Here is a 17,252-nt window from a genome sequence, read left to right on the forward strand (position 1 = left end):
CCGCGGGGCCCAAGCCCGGCCCGGAGCGGCGGCCGCGGGGGATGGAGCCGTTCCTGGGCTGCACCGGCGCCGCGCTCCTGCTCTGCTTCAGCTACGCCGGTCTGCGCCCGGTGGAGGCAGGTAAGGGCCGCCGGGCCCCGGGAGGGGATGCCCGGGGAGGGGGGGGGGGGGGTCCCGTAGGGAGCAGCGGGGGGGAGGCGGGGGCTGAACCGAGGGGACCGAGTCTGGGGCATTCCAGAGGGACCTCGCCGGTAACGGGGTGCGGGAGACTCGGGGGATTCCGGCCACGCAGCGCCGGGGCACCGGGAAGCATCAAGCTCCTGCCCCACCGTGTTCCAGCCGCTGGGAAGGCACGCAGGGATGTGACACAAAACGGGGATCTGGGAGACCAAACAGAGCCCCTCTCCCAGCGCGGGCAGCGGGGAGGTGAACACTGTCCTGGCCCTGAGCCACGGCACCGGCTCAAGGCACAGGGTGAGCCAGAGCCAAGGAGGCAACCCCAGATCTGCTCTGCCCTCGCCACGGCGCCTTGGCCTTGGTGCCACGCTGCCCAGGGGCCCGGCCAGGCACTGCTGGGGGCACTGGGAGCTCCCTATGGGAGCTGCCTCTCGTGGGGCACAGCAGAGCCCGGGCACCTCAAACCAGGCCCCTTGGAGCTCTGAAGTGGGGATCTTTGGGGAAGCTGTGATTTTGGAGGGCTCAGCACCAGCTCGGGTCCACTCTTCTCCCCTGCGTCAGCCTGGCTGAGCCTTCACCCAAGGGCCCATTGCCTGGGTGCTGGTGGAACCAAGCAGACGCCCAAGGACTGCCTCCCTCGCTGGCTGCCTGCAAGATGCTGCTGGAACAGCTGCTTTGATTCACAAAACGCTGGTTGCCGGCATATCCGGCATTCCAGGAGCATGGGGGTGACTCTCAGGGATGCAGCGCTCCGGGGAGTGGAAATTCCTGCGCCCGGGAGTTGCTGGAGTTACATTTGCCCTCGTCCTGCTTGTGCAGGGCTGCAGCAGCCCCTGGATGCTTTCAGTGCTGTCACACAGGCCCTCGGCCAGGCGTGGGCACCTCAAGTTGCTGTTTCACAACCAGCAGCCCCGGGTTGATTAATGAAACATTCCCCAAAGGAACGTTGGGCGATGAGGACAAGGCGGCGGCACAATGGAGGCCACAGCGCTCCTGGTCTGCTGTGAACTGGGCCATTTCCCTGCTCTTCCTTATCCTTGGATCACCTCAGTCAGCACCGGGGAGTAAACATGGAGTTGTGCACTGCCCATCGCACCTCCTGCAACAGGAGCTGTGCGGTGTCGGTGAGCACCCATTGCTGCCCTGGCTCGTGGCTATGGCGTGCAGGGGGGATGCAGAGGCTCGGTTCTGGGCTCTGGAGCCGTGTGTGACCTTGGGGCTGGTGCCACTCACCCTCAGCCTCCTCTTCCCACCGCCTCCTCCACCGAGGGCTGTGAAGGGTCCTCCCTGCGCCCTAGCGAGGCAGCGAGCGCGTGCTGTGCCTGGGAAAAGAGAGGGAAAAGAGGAATGAGGACACGGAATGACTTCCCCAAGGTCACGCAGAGGCAGTGGCAGCGTCGCCACCAGCTCTGTGTCCCCAGCTCTACCTGAGGATGCGCCCGCAGAGGTGTGCAAGCCACGAGCCATGGGGAATGCCCTGGAGAGGAAACGGTTCCCAGCAGGGTCTGGTGGGGATGGAGGCTCGGCCACCCCTCCTCTTGCACCCCACACAAGTGGGCTCACAATAATGCCCCTTGTGCGAGGTGAAGGCTGATGGCACCCAGGAGGGGACTGTGGGTCCTGTTTCCTCATCCATGTGCTTGTCCCTTCCTCTGAGCCAGGGGAATGGAGTCCCCCCTGCTCCGGCAGGATGGAAACCAGGAACAAGCAATAGGCCCAAGAAAGCAGCTCTATGGAGGTGGGAAACGGGGCCACACCGGCCCTTTCCTGTCTCGCAGCAGACACAAACATTCCTGGCCACGGACATTCCTGGCCTTAGACATTCCTGGCCAGCTGACAGGCAGCATAAGCACTTTATTGATTCCTGCATTCAGTTCAGGAGAGATTTAGTGGGAATGTGGAGGTTCCTCAGCCCGGTGTCAGTCCCTCAGCAGGGATGCTGCTGCTGCGCAAAGCAGCCGAGGTTGTGCCATTCCTCTTCCAAACCTGGAGAGGTCTTCTGCTGGGAATACACATGTGGAAAGCAGATCTCTCCCAGCGAGGGACGTGCTCGCAGGCATTACCCATGCACTGAGCAGTGGAGCGTGCAAAGCTGTATGTGTGCAAGAGAAATGGGATCGCTGGATGCAAGAGCAGAGCTGGGTCGGGACCAGGCAGCAGGCTCTGGGTACCGGGAACTCCAGGGCTCACTGAGAGAGAGCTCTCTCTCATTTCTCTGATGTGACCCAGTTGGAGAAGAGCCTGAGAAGACCCCAGTACCGAGTCCTCTTGGGCATCCAGGTCCTGGCTCAGTCATGCCCTGGCAATGACTCTGCTTGGGGCTGGCAACGCTAAAACCCAAGTCATGGTGCTGGTGTGACCTGCCTGCCTTCGGGACCCCGGGAGTCCGAGGCTTGGCAGTATGGAATGTCCTCCACACTAGAAATACTCCTTAGTTCCACCCTGAAGCGAGCAGGACACACTTCCCAATGGCCAGGCTGGACACATGGAGCATGTCCGTGCTCCCTGAACAAGCTCCATCCTCTTTGACGGCATTTTCCAATGCACATTTGGGCATCTGCCCCATGGGGATTTGGCACTGGGGCTCTGGAGGGGTAAGGAGGGTGCTGGTTTATTGATATCCTGTTTGCACAGGGTGGTCAGCAGGGAATAACTGCCTCTTTCCTGGCCTGGAGAGCCACCAATTGCTCTTTCAGCTCTTTGAAACAGTCAGAGCTTAACAAACAGCCCCATGGTAGTGGGGTGCAGCGGTGGGCTCTGCTTCTTCCCACTCCCTGGCAGGCTCCATCCATTAACACACTCAGGGAAGCTGCAGCCCTTCCTCCATAGCCCATAAAGAGAACAAGGAATTCCATCTGCTGAAGGGAGCTGTGCTGGGAGAGCAAAGAAAGGCTCCAAAAGGCAGCAAAGCCAGGTCTTTTTGTACCCACACTCACCCAGTTCTTCCCAGAGAACATCACACAGGACCTCATGGGATGCTTCTTCCCCTGGCAGGTCGTGCCCTTCCATCTCCCATGTCCGCAGGGAAGGCTGTGGTGCAGGGATAAAGAACTACAGGGATTTAAGGCTGACGTTCCCTGCTTCCCACAGACAAGGCAGGCAGCTTGCAGGTTGATAGCACTGAATGAGCATGTCGGAGCCTGGCAGGCCCTCTGCTTGCTGGACCATGTCTGAGGGCTTGGAAGCAGCTGAGCCTTTCCCAGCAGGAAAGGAGCTGCTTGTAGGAGATGAGTGACCTGAACTGGTGAATGCTGTGACTAAAGGTAGCCTTTGCCATGGAGGAAACTGCACTTCCAAGGGGCTGGAGTTTCCAGGAGAGCTGAATTCCGAAGGAACAGTTCTGGGGGCCCTGGATGGGGAGATCAATCCAGGAATACCCCCTAATTCAAAACCTGCAGCCTGGCCACAGGGCTCGGCTGGCAGAGCTGCTCTCCAAGGGTCTGCTATTTCCATAGCTCCTTCCTTTAGCTCTAAGCAAGGATCTCCTGGCAGCTTGCATGGCTGAGCTCTCAACCCCTGTAAGAGCAGCTTCAGAAGATGAACAGAAAGGAGAAGGACCACGGCAGAGGCCACATCTCCCAGGGATGTCTTTGTGCCTTGATCCTAGAGGTGCCAGGCAGGACACCCCCTTTACTCACCCCACCACCCTCAATCAGCAGCCCCAGTGGGATGGGTACAAACCTTCACCCTTCTCCCTCCGCACCCCATCCACAGCCGCGATGGTGAAGGCAGCATAAGGGGCAGGTGGATGGTTTCCTCCTCCTCACGCCAGCAGCTGCTGCGCTGGCAATGAAAAGCCAGGGAGGAACCAAAGTGTGAAGGGTTCTTTTTGCCTCTCTCTTAAATAAAACCCCATTAATAATGAGCAAAGTGTTTAATGAGAGGCTGGAAGGAGTTCTCAGCATTAAGAGGGGATTACGGCTAATCTTCATCGCTCATTCCTCCTTGCTGTGCACTGGCAGCTCTGACCTGCTCGTGCCAGAAGGGCCCAAGGGGGATGCAGGACTGCGGCTCAGCCCACGCAGGGTCCCTGTGGGAAGGAAACCAGACATGGTTTAAACATGATCAGTTTGGAAGCAGCCTGGAATTCACGTTTAAAACTCATGATTTCATCTTCATTAACCAGGGCTTCCCCTTAGAGCGGGGCTGCAATCTGTGCTGATAGGAGAACAAGAGCAGCTTTTCATCCCAGCACACAGCCCTAAGCCAAACTGGCCAAGCAGATCCTCTGCCTGTTTGCAGTGTGCGATGGGTTCCAGCAGCCACTGAGGCTGGGATGAAGCTGATGCCTCTTACACCACATGGGTCCCTTACAGATCAGACGGAGGATGTGCCGTCCTCAGCATCTCTGGAGGGAACATGCACGAGGAAGGCTCGATGCAAGGCTTGTTCCCTGCTGTCTTGCCTGCAGAGGGGCAGGAATAGCCCCTGGGACCATCCCACCCTCCCTGCCTGGCTTCCCTGGCTGCTGCAGGCACAAAAGCAAAAGTTCCCAGGAGTCACGGATGAGGCTGGACAGAACCAAACACTTGGATTTGGTACCTCAAGGCCCTGCAAGATGCTGACCCCCTGCAGCCAGCTGGAAAACAGGAATTACAGCTTCTCCACCTGCCCTCAGCCAGGCTGGCACTAAGGAAGAGCTGCAAGGGGCCCAAGGAGCCAAAAGCAGTGTGGAATCTCTTGGAAGAGAGGTTGGATTTTAGAAAGCCATGAGCTCATTGTGCATCGCCTGGGAGTGTGTGTGTGGGGGGGGAGCATCCTCATGGCTTAAAATTTGGGTTCCAAATCATCCGCTCAGCTCTGGGAGCAGGAAACTGATTTCCCTTTCCCTGGCTTTGTATTCCTGTCGTTCTCCTCTCGGGCTGCTTTTACACTGGTTTGACGCCACTGATCTCACTGTAGCTGCTCCTAACCTGCAGCAGTGAAAGGAACGGCAGGCTCAGATCTGCTGCCCTAGATCTCACTGCACAATTGCTGACTTCAGCCACCCCATCCTCTCTCAGCGGTTACCAAAGGGTGTTTCTAGACCGTACTCTTGACACCCCCTCACCAGCTGATTTCTCCCCAGCCTCCATTCCAAGTCCAGCTTTGCCCAGTGCTTCCCTCCTGCCCCACAGCCCTCCAGCCTCTCCCCAGCTCCCAGAGAGGTTCTTTGCTCTCCTCCAGCCCTGCGAGGCCTTCCCAATTCCCCCTATGTTTTACATCAGGAAACTCCGGGCACTTTTCCTGCTTTGCCTCTCTCAGGGTCACAGGTTTCCAAGGGGACTCGGGCACCAAGGGCAGTGCGATGTCGATGTCGCAGTCCCTTTTGCCAGCCTCAAGCTTCTTCCCTGATGCTCTCTGCTGCTGGGGGGTTAATGCATCTCTTTAGAAAGGGCTCCCCAACCTGAGCTGGGCAAATCATCACTGATAGCTCCTAAAAGAAGTGTGTGTGTGTGTGTCCAGGAAAGCCATCCATGCTGGGATTTAACGTACAGCGGTACTCACAAAAGGGCAAAGTGCCAGCCTGGAGACTGCTTTGTCTCCCACCTCTCCATCATACTCTCCCTATGTTCCAGCAAATTCATCAGGCATGACTCACGGACCTTCCCTGTCACATTCCCCTCTGCTGGCTGCCCCTTCCTAAAATTAGACCCCACTCTTGTTGCCATTGGTCACAGGGGGAAGGTGAGGAGCTGCAGATCCACGTCTCTTCCTTGCGCCACAGCAGGGAGCTGAGCCCAGCTGGGGCTGGTGTTCAGCCCGAGGAGCGTGCTCCATCTCCCCTGCTCAGCTTGCCCTTGGCCCTGCTGCTGCAGGAGGATGGTGAATGCTCCCACCTTCCAAGAGCCTCGTTTCATGAAGGCCAGCCCCGGAGAGATGAGGATGCTCTGGCTCAATACTCGATCATCTCCAGAGAGGGAGGACACCTCCCCTATTAAACCCTGGAGGCCACAACTGCTTGCTGCTCCTCCTCCCGTCCCAAATCCACCTGAACTTGGCCATGCACCTTTCAGGGAGCTTTTTGCTCACTGAAGGACTCCCTAGGATCAGCCTGGGTCTGGCCATCCAAAGGGTCACTGCTGGGTGGGGGTATCCCCACAGAGGAGCTCCAAAGGGTCTGGGTGTTGGGTGGGGATGAGAGAAAGGAATAAGGTCATCGCTCTGCTGAGTGTGGAGCAGCACTGACCTTGCTGGGGAATTCTGTGCTCCCATTATTCTCTCTGTTCCCAGGGGAACATTCACCAGGAGTGAAGTCACTTGTTAGGAGACACCGACACTACAGGGTATTTTCAGCCACATTCCAGTGGCTGGGACCGACTATAAACCCAACAAGTGTTACTGGAGACATGCACACGTGCACCCTGCAGCCCAGCAGGGCAGCCTCGGGCAGGGGTTACGAAGCAATGAAGGCATTATTATTTGATGGAAGTCAGAAGAAATGATTCCTCCTGGCCCTGCTCAACCTCCTGAGCACAGCCAGGGTCTCAGCAGTCTCGTTGTGCCTTCGGGTTCAGGGCACAGGGTGGAGAACGTGAATTAGATCTGACCAGAGGAGAGGGAACAGGAGTCCACCGTGCTGCCCTGAGCACTGGAAGGGCTGTGCCAAGCCCGTGAGGTACAACCTTCCCCTTGAGATGCCAGGAAAGGCTTTACACCGGCAGCTCCCTTGGGAAGGAGCTGGCAGCTACCCAGGTCCAGCTTGCAGCTGGAAACTGGGGCATGCTCTGGAGTGAGGAATAAACAGGAGCCTCAAGCTCTCGCTTCCATGGCCTGCCCTCTTCCCATGACAGTGGCCCATGGGTGCTGCCGCTGCCTGTCCTGTCCTGCTCACTGGGAGCACAAAACGTGTATCAAATCTCTTCTGTCAAACAGGGAAAAGCAAATTTACTACTGCTGAATCCCAGGCCTCCGGAGTGCTCATCAAAGCATTCCCTTCCCAGGCTTGCAAGGCACATTTTGCATTTCCTCCCAGCTGTCACTGTCAGGGTGTAATAGGAAACAGCAGAGAGAACGTGGTACGTGGCTGGGAAGGGGGAGATGAATGAGCTGCTCCGTGCCCTGCTCTGCTGTCACACATGTCTAATGCAACCCATACTCTCAGCAGAGAGCTCCTAGAACCTCGCTGCTAGTTGAGACTGCCTTTCCAGATCCATATCCAGCTACAGGAAGAACCCTGAGCCAGGTCCTTTCCCACTGCCTTCCCTGCCCTTGCTCCATCTCCTGCTGCCGTGACTTTGCCTGTGTAAAGGCTCTGCTCTCGCTCCTTGCAGACAGCCCATCAGCTCCAGTAAATGTCACAGTCAAGCACCTGAAAGCCAACTCAGCCGTTGTGACGTGGGATGTTCTGGAAGATGAAGTTGTCATTGGATTTGCAATTTCCCAGCAGGTACGGTGCCTCCAGTTGCCCAGTTTCCGTCACGTCCATCTTCACCCCAGGTACCCTCAGTTTCCAAGTGCTCTTGCTGCAGTTTAAGCCCGTTCCTTCTTGTCCTGTCCCTCGTGGTCTGGGAGGGGACGTGGCTCCCTGTCCTCATCGCAGCAGCGCTTCATGTGTTGGTAGCTGCAGAGAGGAACGGGCCCGATGGTCTCCATGTCCGCGGTGGACAGGGCAGGAAGCAGTGGTCTTACAGCAGCAGGGCACAGGGGAGGCCCCTCCATCACTCTCTGCTCTCCTCTCTCGGCTTCCAGAAGAAGGACGTGCGGATGCTGCGCTTCATCCAGGAGGTGAACACCACCACCCGCTCCTGTGCCCTCTGGGACCTAGAGGAGGACACCGAGTACATTGTGCATGTCCAGGCCATCAGCATCCAAGGCCAGAGCCCTGCCAGTGAGCCAGTCCTCTTCAAGACCCCCAGGGAAGCTGAGAAACTAGCCTCTAAAAATAAAGGCAAGTGTGGGTGAGTTCCTGTGCGGCCCCTGGGATGCCCAAGGAGACCTGGGCTCTGCAGAGAGGGAAGCAGTCCCCTGTGCAGTGGGGATACCCGGGTTCAACGCACAGGGTCCCCACGTGGACATGTGGGGTGCCCGCCCCGAGTGTCCCCAGCAGATAAGGTTGACAAGGAGATGCTGCTGAAGGCTGCCTGCTCATTTCCCCCCTTTCACAGGAGGTTTAACAGGCAAAGAGAGAGGAGAAGGTTTCCAGACTGTGTCCCAGCATCCTTGCAAGTGGAGAATCCCAGGGGAAATTCCTGAGCAGCCTGTGAACCCCTGTGGAACTAGACCCTTGGATGGCACTGGGCACAGCACCACTGTGCTCACAGGGTATTCCCTGAGCCTCCCATGCCTGGAGTGCAGGAGAGCAGGGGAAAACTTACCCAGAGATTCCCACTTGTCTTATGTTTCAAATATTCAGGCCAAATCAGAGCAAGTTGAGGTTGGAAAGGGCCTCTTGAGGTCACCAAACCCTCCCTGTCCAGTCGGGTTTGGAACACTTCCATGGGGGAAATCAGGCACTTCCTCTGTGGCAACTCCTTCGCTTGCTCTTCTTAAGCCAAAGCAGATTGATGAATCCTTCTGGCAGCAAGAATCTCTACTGCAGAAAGGGCTGGGACAGGAAGGGTGAGTGCCTGGCCCGGAGGACCCAGCCTGTTGCGGAGCTCTTGGTGCTCCCTGGGCTGCTGTGAATTCTTTACTCTTGCTGCTAAAATGACTTGGTGCCTGTTAATACCGAATTGCTGCTCAGCTGAAAGCACCGAGAGGAGCACTGCTCCCCTTTCCCGAGCCTGAGCTCTCTTCTTAGTGCTTTGAAGCCGAGGAGGTGCATTACGCCCTGCCAAAAGGCTCTGCTCATTCCTGAATCCCACTGGAGAACCACGCCAGGCTCCACGCTGCTGAGCTGCACGGGAGCTGCTGAGGCATGTGAGGCTTCAGGACAGGCGCAGACGGCACCGACAGACAGCAGAGGCAGAGCAGAGCTGCCACAGGGCCGGATAACAAGGATTTACCCCGTAGCAGCTCCTCTCTGGTAACTGCCTGGTGATCCCGTCTCCCTGCTCCTTCCTCAGCCCATCGCCTGCAGGAGATGCACTCGCAGCTGATGCTCTGCAAGTTCAGATGAGGGAGAGGAAGGAAAGGAAGGAGAGGAAGGCAACTTGTGCTGTGGCATGACTGAGGGGTGAAGGCTCTCTCCCTGCTAGACCCTGATGCACTGATGAGTCGACCTGGGCATCGGAGCACCCTGAGCCCTGTGGTTGGGTTTCATGATCTCTCTTTCCCTTTGTCCAGATGAGGTGACAATGAAGGAGATGGCAAAGAAAAACCAGCAGCTGCGAGCAGGGGAAGTTCTCATCATTGTGGTGGTGCTGTTTATGTGGGCAGGTCAGTGGAATCCTTCTGTCAAAAGCATGAAACAGCCTTAGGAAACATTCCTTGGTTTGCACGTGTAATCATGTAAGACCTGAAAAGGAACCCTTCCTCCCAGCACATGCAGCTGTACTGAGCATCCCTCAGCATCACAAGTTGGGCAGGGCCACAAGCAGGTGAATCCGATGTAGTCCAGGGGGATGTAGATAATGGGCCTGATGAACCAACTGCCTAATTCCCCATGGCTAATCCTGTAATCTCCTATCATGCACTGATAACACCCTCAGCCATCCAACAGGCTGCCTCCAGCGCTACGCTGTAATGACCTGGCTGTTTTATGCCTCCAACTCTCATGCAAAAGAGAAATGTAAGAGTCTCACTCTCAGCACCCACTGTTAGAACCCGCTTCAGGAGCAATTAAAATAATGGAAGCATTGAAAGAACAAATGGCCCCAAACATCAGAACAACAATAAACCAGATCCTCTCGGCAGCCACTATCAAAATACAAAGATTAGGATTTAATGGGAAGAGGAGGGATGTTACCAGAAACACATTAACCGAAAGGAAGGAGAAGTCTATGTAAGCGTGGCGTGGCAGGAGGAGGAAGGAACAGCACAAATTGAAAGCTGCTATCCCAAAGGGTGGTTTGGAACCAAACTCTTGGCAATCTTTTGAAATTCCACCCTAGTCCTCCTTATCCCTCGCAGCCATTAATCCTTTAATCCAAGCAGAGCCTCTGCTACAGGACGGAGGCTGCAGGATGTGATTTTATAAGCAAGATCAGCTGCAGCTGAGAGCAGCCGGTGCTGTGGAAGGAGCAGTAAAACCATCCTAGGGCTGCTCTGCTGTGGGATGTGATGGGCATAGCGAGGCATAGACCCTAACCCAGCCTCTACCGGAGCATCCTTGAACATGAAGATCTCTCACTATGACTTTCTGTCATAGGTATGAATATATAAACTTCATTTCCAAAGGGAACCCAAAGAGTTTTCCAAGTCTGGGACCACATTACAGCAACTGGAGAGAGGAACATCTCACTCCTACGTTTTAAACTAGCAAATAGGGAGAGGAAAATGCCTCTGACTCCTGCTCCACCAGCTTAGCACGTCTGGAGAGGCTGCAGCCAGCCCTTCAGCTTGCTCAGTCTGGAAATTACATGCACGAGTTACTGGGAAATAAAGTTTGCACATGTCTGGTTTCTATTTCGAGCCCCAGCGTCCCTTGGCCGCCAGTCAGCTGCTGCTCCTGCTGCCACCTCAAGCAGTAATGAAACAGCATTTGCTCCCTGCGAGGCACAGAACACAGTGCTCCAGAGAAAATGGGCACCTGTGAGCCAAGGAGACCGGCAGGAAGGGCAATGAGCCCCGTGGTAAATCTCTGATCCATAAAAGACAGCCGGTGCCACTCAGTGCTGAACCCTCTTGCGCCAGTCAAGCCCCTTTTCCACCCACGGAGCGTTATGAACCATCACACAGAGGATTTTCCTCGGGCAGAAACCTGCCACAACAGCACTGAGGGGCTGACAGCTTTGGCAACTTGTATCTCCCCCGGTAGCATCACGTTATGTCCTCTAAAAGGGGGGGTCTGTCAATCCCCTGCTGCAGCCTGTCACGAGCCCGACTCGACAGGGGCTGCACCAGTTTACTCCGACAGACACGGCCCTTCTGTACCAGATTCTGCTGAGATGAGATAACTGGGGAGAGATGTGAAGAGGAAACCAGTCACTGATCAGAGACGTGTCCCACAAGAGGGGGATGCAGGAATTAACTGTATCCTGTATCCTTTGCAAGGTCTCTTCCAAGCCAATCCAGGTGACACGATCAGATCCATGTATAACATTTGGTTTGCCCTGGCAAGTGCCAAGCTTACCATGAGTTATTTGCACTTCCAGAGACTGGGCAGCAATTATTGCTCAAGATGATAACCAAATGAAAGCCTAAACTAAGCTAAAAGCTTTCTAGACCCTCTAGTGTGTGTTCTGTTCAGCATTTATGGCAAGTTTTAGTTGTGCACATTCAGATTTAAATGCCCTGCCAGTGAAACCGATCCTGAATAAGCACATGAAGCGACTGAGTAACTGATTCATCTCCCACTGTAGCATCATCTAAAACTCAGATCAATGTCAGAACAAAGCATCTGCTAATACCAGTTTCCCTTCTAGAGAGATGCCTTACATTTAAAAAAGGAAAGTGGGTGGGTGGGGGAAACCTCTCTACATCTGGTGGGCTCTTCCATGTACAAACCCCAAAAGGCTTTAACCTGAATGTATGATGATGATGTTTTAGCAAACGCAGCCAGGAACCAGGCTGTGCCCAGGGCTCTGACCTGAGACGAGGCTCTTGTGCTGTACTCCTGGCATTATTCACGGCCCTTTGCTGCTCTGTGCCTCAGTTTTGCCATCGGGAGCCACAGAAGGTGGGACCGTGGCAGACGTTAACCTGCTCTGCCAGGACCAGCCATTTGCTCACACACGCAGAAAGAACTGGAACCACTGTGTTTACCTGGGGGCAGCTGCCACAACAACACGTTCTAAAGCAGTTTGGGCTGATCTGCTGAAAGCTTTACAGATGTTTTGCTGTTAGGGGCAGAAGCAGCATCTGCCTGGGTCTGCGCAACCTCCGCGTTTGGAATCTGCAGGCAGAGAAGTTACTCGGTCAAAATGTCACATCAAAGCTGCTGAGGAAGACATCTGCAGTCTCCTAACGTGGCATGGCTGCTCCTCTCCTCATGTGCCTCTGCGTGTGGGAGGAAATTTCCACTGGCAGCTCCTGCTGCCGTCACTGTTGCATATTTGCAGATGTTGTCCTGCTGCTCCAAGGGCCCTGGCTGCAGCACACGCAGGCAGGTACGGTACCTGCCCCTCGTCCCCAGCCCCAGATCCTCCCCTTCACCCCAGGGGAGGAGGAGCAGAGGACACAGTCTCACTAACCAGAGATTCCAGGAGCTCCTGTGTTTGTAAAGGAAAAAATCCCATTTAACCACACAGCTAGCGGGGATCGCTATCAAAACGTAGGGCTTGAAACGCTCGTCCCATTTAATGACAGGGAAGTTGGAATAGAATTAATCTTCTGTCCTTCTAACTAGTTTAGCATGGAATTAGGTCTCAAGAAGGAAACAGCCAGAGGGCTGACGAGCTCTGTTAGAAAATGATCCTTAGGAGCAGTTGTGAATGATGCTGAGATCTCCACCGGAAGGCACAGAGCCGGCTGGCAAGCAAAGGATCTCTGCTCTCTGCAGGCTCCAGGGGCTGAGCTCATTTGTGTGATCACTAACGCTTCTTCCTGTTAGGGGTGATCGCCCTGTTTTGCAGACAGTACGATATCATCAAAGACAATGAGCCAAACAACAGCAAGGAGAAGGTGAAGAACGCCTCAGAGAACAGCACCCCCGAGCACCAGAGCGGAGGGCTCCTGCGCAGCAAGGTGAGAGGCTGCTGGCACGGGGCAGAGCACCAGCTTCCTGGCTAAATTACACCAAAAAGCACCCAAAGAGCCTCCCTCCAGCTGCGATGCAGAAAGGAAACACCCCTTCACATCCGTGCGTGTCAGCACCACGGCTTCGTTAGCGGTCAGAGCCTCCCAGGCACATCAGGACACTGCACTTCACTCCCACTCCTGGATGTCTGCGCATCCAGCAGGGAAAACAGATTTCAATCCATATTGCTGACATCTCTGGAAGAAACATGCACTGAGCGATGCTGCAGTGCCTGAGCTGCTTGGGTCTGTAACCCTGCAGCAGCCCTTGGGTGCCATGGGGTAAAGAGCGATAGCTCTTAGAACTGATCAGCAGGAGCATGGCTGCTTAAAGGAATGCCACCTCCATAATGAGAGCAGACTCAAGCCTATCCTTTAGATCAACTTGCTTCAATTAAACTTCCTTGTGTTTCTATCCCCACCACTTCACATTTTCCAGTTGAAATAGTCCACTCATTTACACCCATTCAGAAGCACAGTGATGAACATGCAACCCTAAAACCTCCACATTTCATTTTCATCATCCTAAGGGGATGGGCACAAGAGCTTTTACAAACCCCAAACCTGACCAGCACACTGCACTGATCTTTGACATGTTTTTTTTCCTCCTCTTTAGCAATTCCTATTCATCCTTTCTCCCTTTTTCTCCTCTTCTAGTTTCCAAAAAACAAGCCCTCAGTGAATATCATTGAAGCATGACAGCCTACCATCTGATAGATGGACTCCATTCCTCACTCTCACTTCCTGCCTCTGAGCCTTGATGACTAGGGAGGTGAAACATCATTGGAGCAACATGGAGAGAGACCTTAGTGACTGTCACTTGCTGGCATACACCTCCTTGTCTCTGTTCTGCAAAACATCTGGCCAGAAAGAAAAAAATCATGGGGGAAAAAAAAAACAACCCACAACCAAAAACCTGAAACCCCAAAATTAAGATGGAAAAGCATCAGCGAGACAACTGCTGCCAGTGATCCCACCCGGAGTCATGAATCACCTGGGCCGGACAACTCACGCACATCTCTCCACCCTTACACTCCATCTTCTGGAAGAGTGTTCTTGTCTTTGGAAGTACAAGGGTTTGTTGTATCTTTATTTTGTCTCGCTGTCACTACACCTTGACAGCGTTGAGGGGAGCTCAGGCATCAGTCACTGTCACGCCAAGCGAGAAAGAAGAAAAGCTCATCACAGACACAATGAGCAACCAGACTGCGGCTGCTGCGTGCTCTTGGCTTGCTTTGTTCCGTGGATGTGTGTTGTGTAGCACGTCTTGCCTGGGGGGTGGGGGGGTGGGTTAAAACAAACCCAGAAAAAAAAAGGCAAATCCCAGTTTTCATTCCCACTGCAGAGGCTTCCCTGGTGTTCTTCAGTTCAGCTGCAGCGCGTCTCCACCGCTGCTGTCCTTCCTATCTTGCACTGGTGCTCTTCATCTCCCACCATCCGGACACACCGAGCACTGGGGCACAGCCCAACACAAGGGGACACCACCAGACACCAAAAGGATAATGTCAACCATTTTCTTCATGGTATTTTCAGCTGGGCCCAAGTCCACCCCCAGTGTGAGAGAAGGTCCACAAAAATGTAGCCAGTCAGCAAAAAACAAAAGACAAAACCTCCTGATACCGGTTGCTATGCAAAGGTCTCCAGTGGCAACAGCCATTTACTGCTAAAGGCTCTTGCCCAAGGGGCCTTTTTCTGAGGGCTTAAGTACTTAAATTGCTTCTTTTAGTAGGGTTCCTGTGGGAAGGTCTGGTTCTCCTTACCCGGCCTGTCTGCCCTGCTCCTGTGACACTGCAGCGCAGGGATGTGCTGGAGGCAGCCCTCCAGCAACAGGTGGACAAGGAACGGGAAAGGGGCTGGAGTTCTCTCCTCTCTTATGAAGTGCTCGATGTTTGTAAGCTGACAGGATCCCCAGGACTGCTGGTGCTCCGGACGCTGGTAGAGGCAAGTCCATCACATGGGAAAGATTTATTCTTTGTAGTGTGCCATGGGGTATCTGTATTTAATTACTCCACAAGACCACTCCATATGCACTAGGGGATGAGGCAAGAATCTACTTGTTCCATCAGATACCAGGTTGGCCTGAGTAGGGCTCGAACCTCTTACAAACCTGCACTCAGATGAGCCTGGCTTCAAAGGCCCTGCAAAGAAACAGGCTGGCAGGAAGAGTTCAGCCATCTCTCCTCTTCCATTGGCACCAGCCTTTCCAAAAGAGTCGGTTTGAGAGAGGAAGTCTGCGTGCAGACGTGGTGGTGAAGAAGTGAGGGCTTCCCTGATGCCAGCTACCAAAGGCAGGCCAACCCCAAAGGTCTCTTCAGTGGATCCTTTGCCAGAACATACTTGTCCATCACCAAGAGGGAGAGGTCACCACCTCCGATACAGACAGAGCAATAAGCATTTTATAATGTACAATAAAAGATTAAAGGCATCTCCTGTGTCCTTGTAACGACTGAATTAAGTCATTTCATCTTTGCCTGCTTTGAGCACACACACTGGAACAGAGAGACTTCCAATGTATTGCCCAGAGACTACAGCATGAAGTGTTCTCTCAGTGTCTGGATGTAGAAAACCAGAACCAGAGTTCATTGTTCACAGGCTAAGGGGGGGGGGGGGGGGAAACTTGCTAGGTACAGCTGTAATGCTATTTATGTTGCGAGATTCTTCAGACATGTCTGTTCTCTCCGAAGGAAGAAATGCCATTTAGAATCCATACCCCTATAAAGGGAGATTTAGGACAGATGGTACAGCATGTGCAAAATGATAAGGGAGATGCTCACTCCTTGTTTGGTAGAGAAGAATTAGAGGGTGGTGCAGAGTTGGGTGCTCAAAACACAGTGTGGCAGGAGGCTAGAGGTTATCGTTATGTTCCATAACTGCAGGCTTTAAAAGGCAATAATGCTATTAGTGAGAAGAAACAAATTTAGGCTGGCAGCAACTCATCAGAGAGGGATTCCAACTACCTAATTCCAGTGATTCTCTTAAAGGAAGTGTTTTTATCAACTCTGAATTGATGCAGTAAGTCCACACTTTAGGAAAAGCTGTTTCCTGTTACAGAAGAAAGCTCCTTAAGATCCTACTTCTCTGAGGGTCACAAACATCAAAGCTTTAACTGCTGCTTCAGCATCAGCTTCCACCATAACCCATGAGTCAGGCACCATGAAGACTCTGGGCCTGTGTGAGCTTCAGCCTAAGCCCATCTTTGGCAGAGATACCTCATTCTTGTCAAAGGTTACCAAAAGATACTCCCAAGGTGGTTTACAGGCAATAAAGAGATCAAGGGAAAACCAAACAAGGCAGTGCTGAGCAAAGGGATGCTGGGCCACAGAAGGCAGCACCCTAAAGGCCACCCACATTTCCCCGCTGATTCTGAGTGTTTGTTGGAAGTAGGAGCCAGGAAAGGGAGGTTTCAGGAAGTGCTAAAAAGCAGCAGCAGGAGTGGGCTGCACAACAGGGATCCCGGAGAGCAAGAACTGGTTCCCCACTGATCTCAAAAGCAAAGGAAAGCAGCCTTCCAGCCAGGCCCCTAATGTCATTCCACCCCTGGGCACTAACCCCATCCATTTCCAAGAATCAGCTGAGCAGGGGCTGTGGGAACAGTAAGGAGCAAGAAGCTGCAAACAGAGCCCTTTGCCAGCATACGCAGTGCATGTTTAAAGCTAAGCACCACTTGCCTTCATCCTTCCAAGCACTGTAATATTATGCCTAAAAGTACCACTGAGCCAATATATTCCTCCCCCACGAGTTTAGTGAGAGGGAGCTGCGGGAGGTGGTGTGGAGCAAACAATTCTGCCCAGCATGTCCTTCCCCTTCCCAACACAGCCTCAGCCCCTTCACAACCACCTCCCCCTGCACCGTTCTCCATCTCCTCCAAGGCAAATGAGAACAAGAGGCATTTTATTCCCCGACAGCTCAATAGCATCAGAGGAGGAAACACCTACACAGCTACAGAAAGTGTTAGTATAATCTCAGCTGGTAATGGCTTTCTGGAGGAGATGCAAATGGAGAGGAACAGACTGCTAATGCCAGTATTTGCCAAAGACATTAAAGGTTACATCCCTCAAAAGCATATATCACAGCTGCACATCCATTCTGCTGATAAAAATATGGCAATTCATTGACGGAGTAGCCAGACTCCACTTCTCCAGGAGATGGAGATTGTGCCATATGTTGCACCAAATGTAATTTCCCCCATATTTGCAGGAAAGCTTCCTAAAGGCACATTATAAGCTATTACTGGCTAGCCTGGAAGCAGAAGCCTTGCTGACCAAATTTAATCAGCTTTCCAGAATTTGTTAAAAAGCTGGATCATCAACATGCTT

The 17,252-nt window shown here is 53.7% G+C and overlaps 2 protein-coding genes across 6 annotated transcripts in view; one reads left to right on the top strand and one right to left on the bottom strand.

Annotated features, from left to right (window-relative positions):
• On the top strand, positions 1 to 15,380 carry FNDC5 (fibronectin type III domain containing 5). Of its 2 annotated transcripts, XM_062638374.1 has the most exons (6): positions 1 to 120; positions 7,431 to 7,546; positions 7,849 to 8,047; positions 9,385 to 9,477; positions 12,752 to 12,885; positions 13,594 to 15,380. In XM_062638374.1, the coding sequence occupies exons 1-6, from the start codon at positions 42 to 44 to the stop codon at positions 13,633 to 13,635; spliced, it is 663 nt and encodes a 220-aa protein (XP_062494358.1). In that variant the 5' UTR covers positions 1 to 41; the 3' UTR covers positions 13,636 to 15,380. The 2 variants fall into 2 exon arrangements, with proteins under 2 accessions (XP_062494358.1, XP_062494359.1); XM_062638375.1 differs by lacking the exon at positions 1 to 120 and having other exon boundaries at positions 7,479 to 7,546; positions 7,700 to 8,047.
• LOC134173897 (S100P-binding protein-like) overlaps positions 4,037 to 17,252 on the bottom strand; it is a 26,239-nt gene continuing 13,023 nt past the window's right edge. For all 4 annotated transcript variants that reach the window (XM_062638372.1, XM_062638373.1, XM_062638371.1 and 1 more), the window contains one exon: positions 4,037 to 4,207. In XM_062638372.1, the coding sequence (XP_062494356.1) occupies positions 4,099 to 4,207 (109 nt within the window). In that variant the 3' untranslated portion in view covers positions 4,037 to 4,098. The remainder of the gene's footprint in view (positions 4,208 to 17,252) is intronic.

This window comes from Pezoporus occidentalis, unplaced genomic scaffold, assembly GCF_034315485.1.
Source record: "Pezoporus occidentalis ecotype Australia unplaced genomic scaffold, CSIRO_AGI_Poc_V1 ctg563, whole genome shotgun sequence".
NCBI classification, from domain to species: Eukaryota; Metazoa; Chordata; class Aves; order Psittaciformes; family Psittacidae; genus Pezoporus; species Pezoporus occidentalis.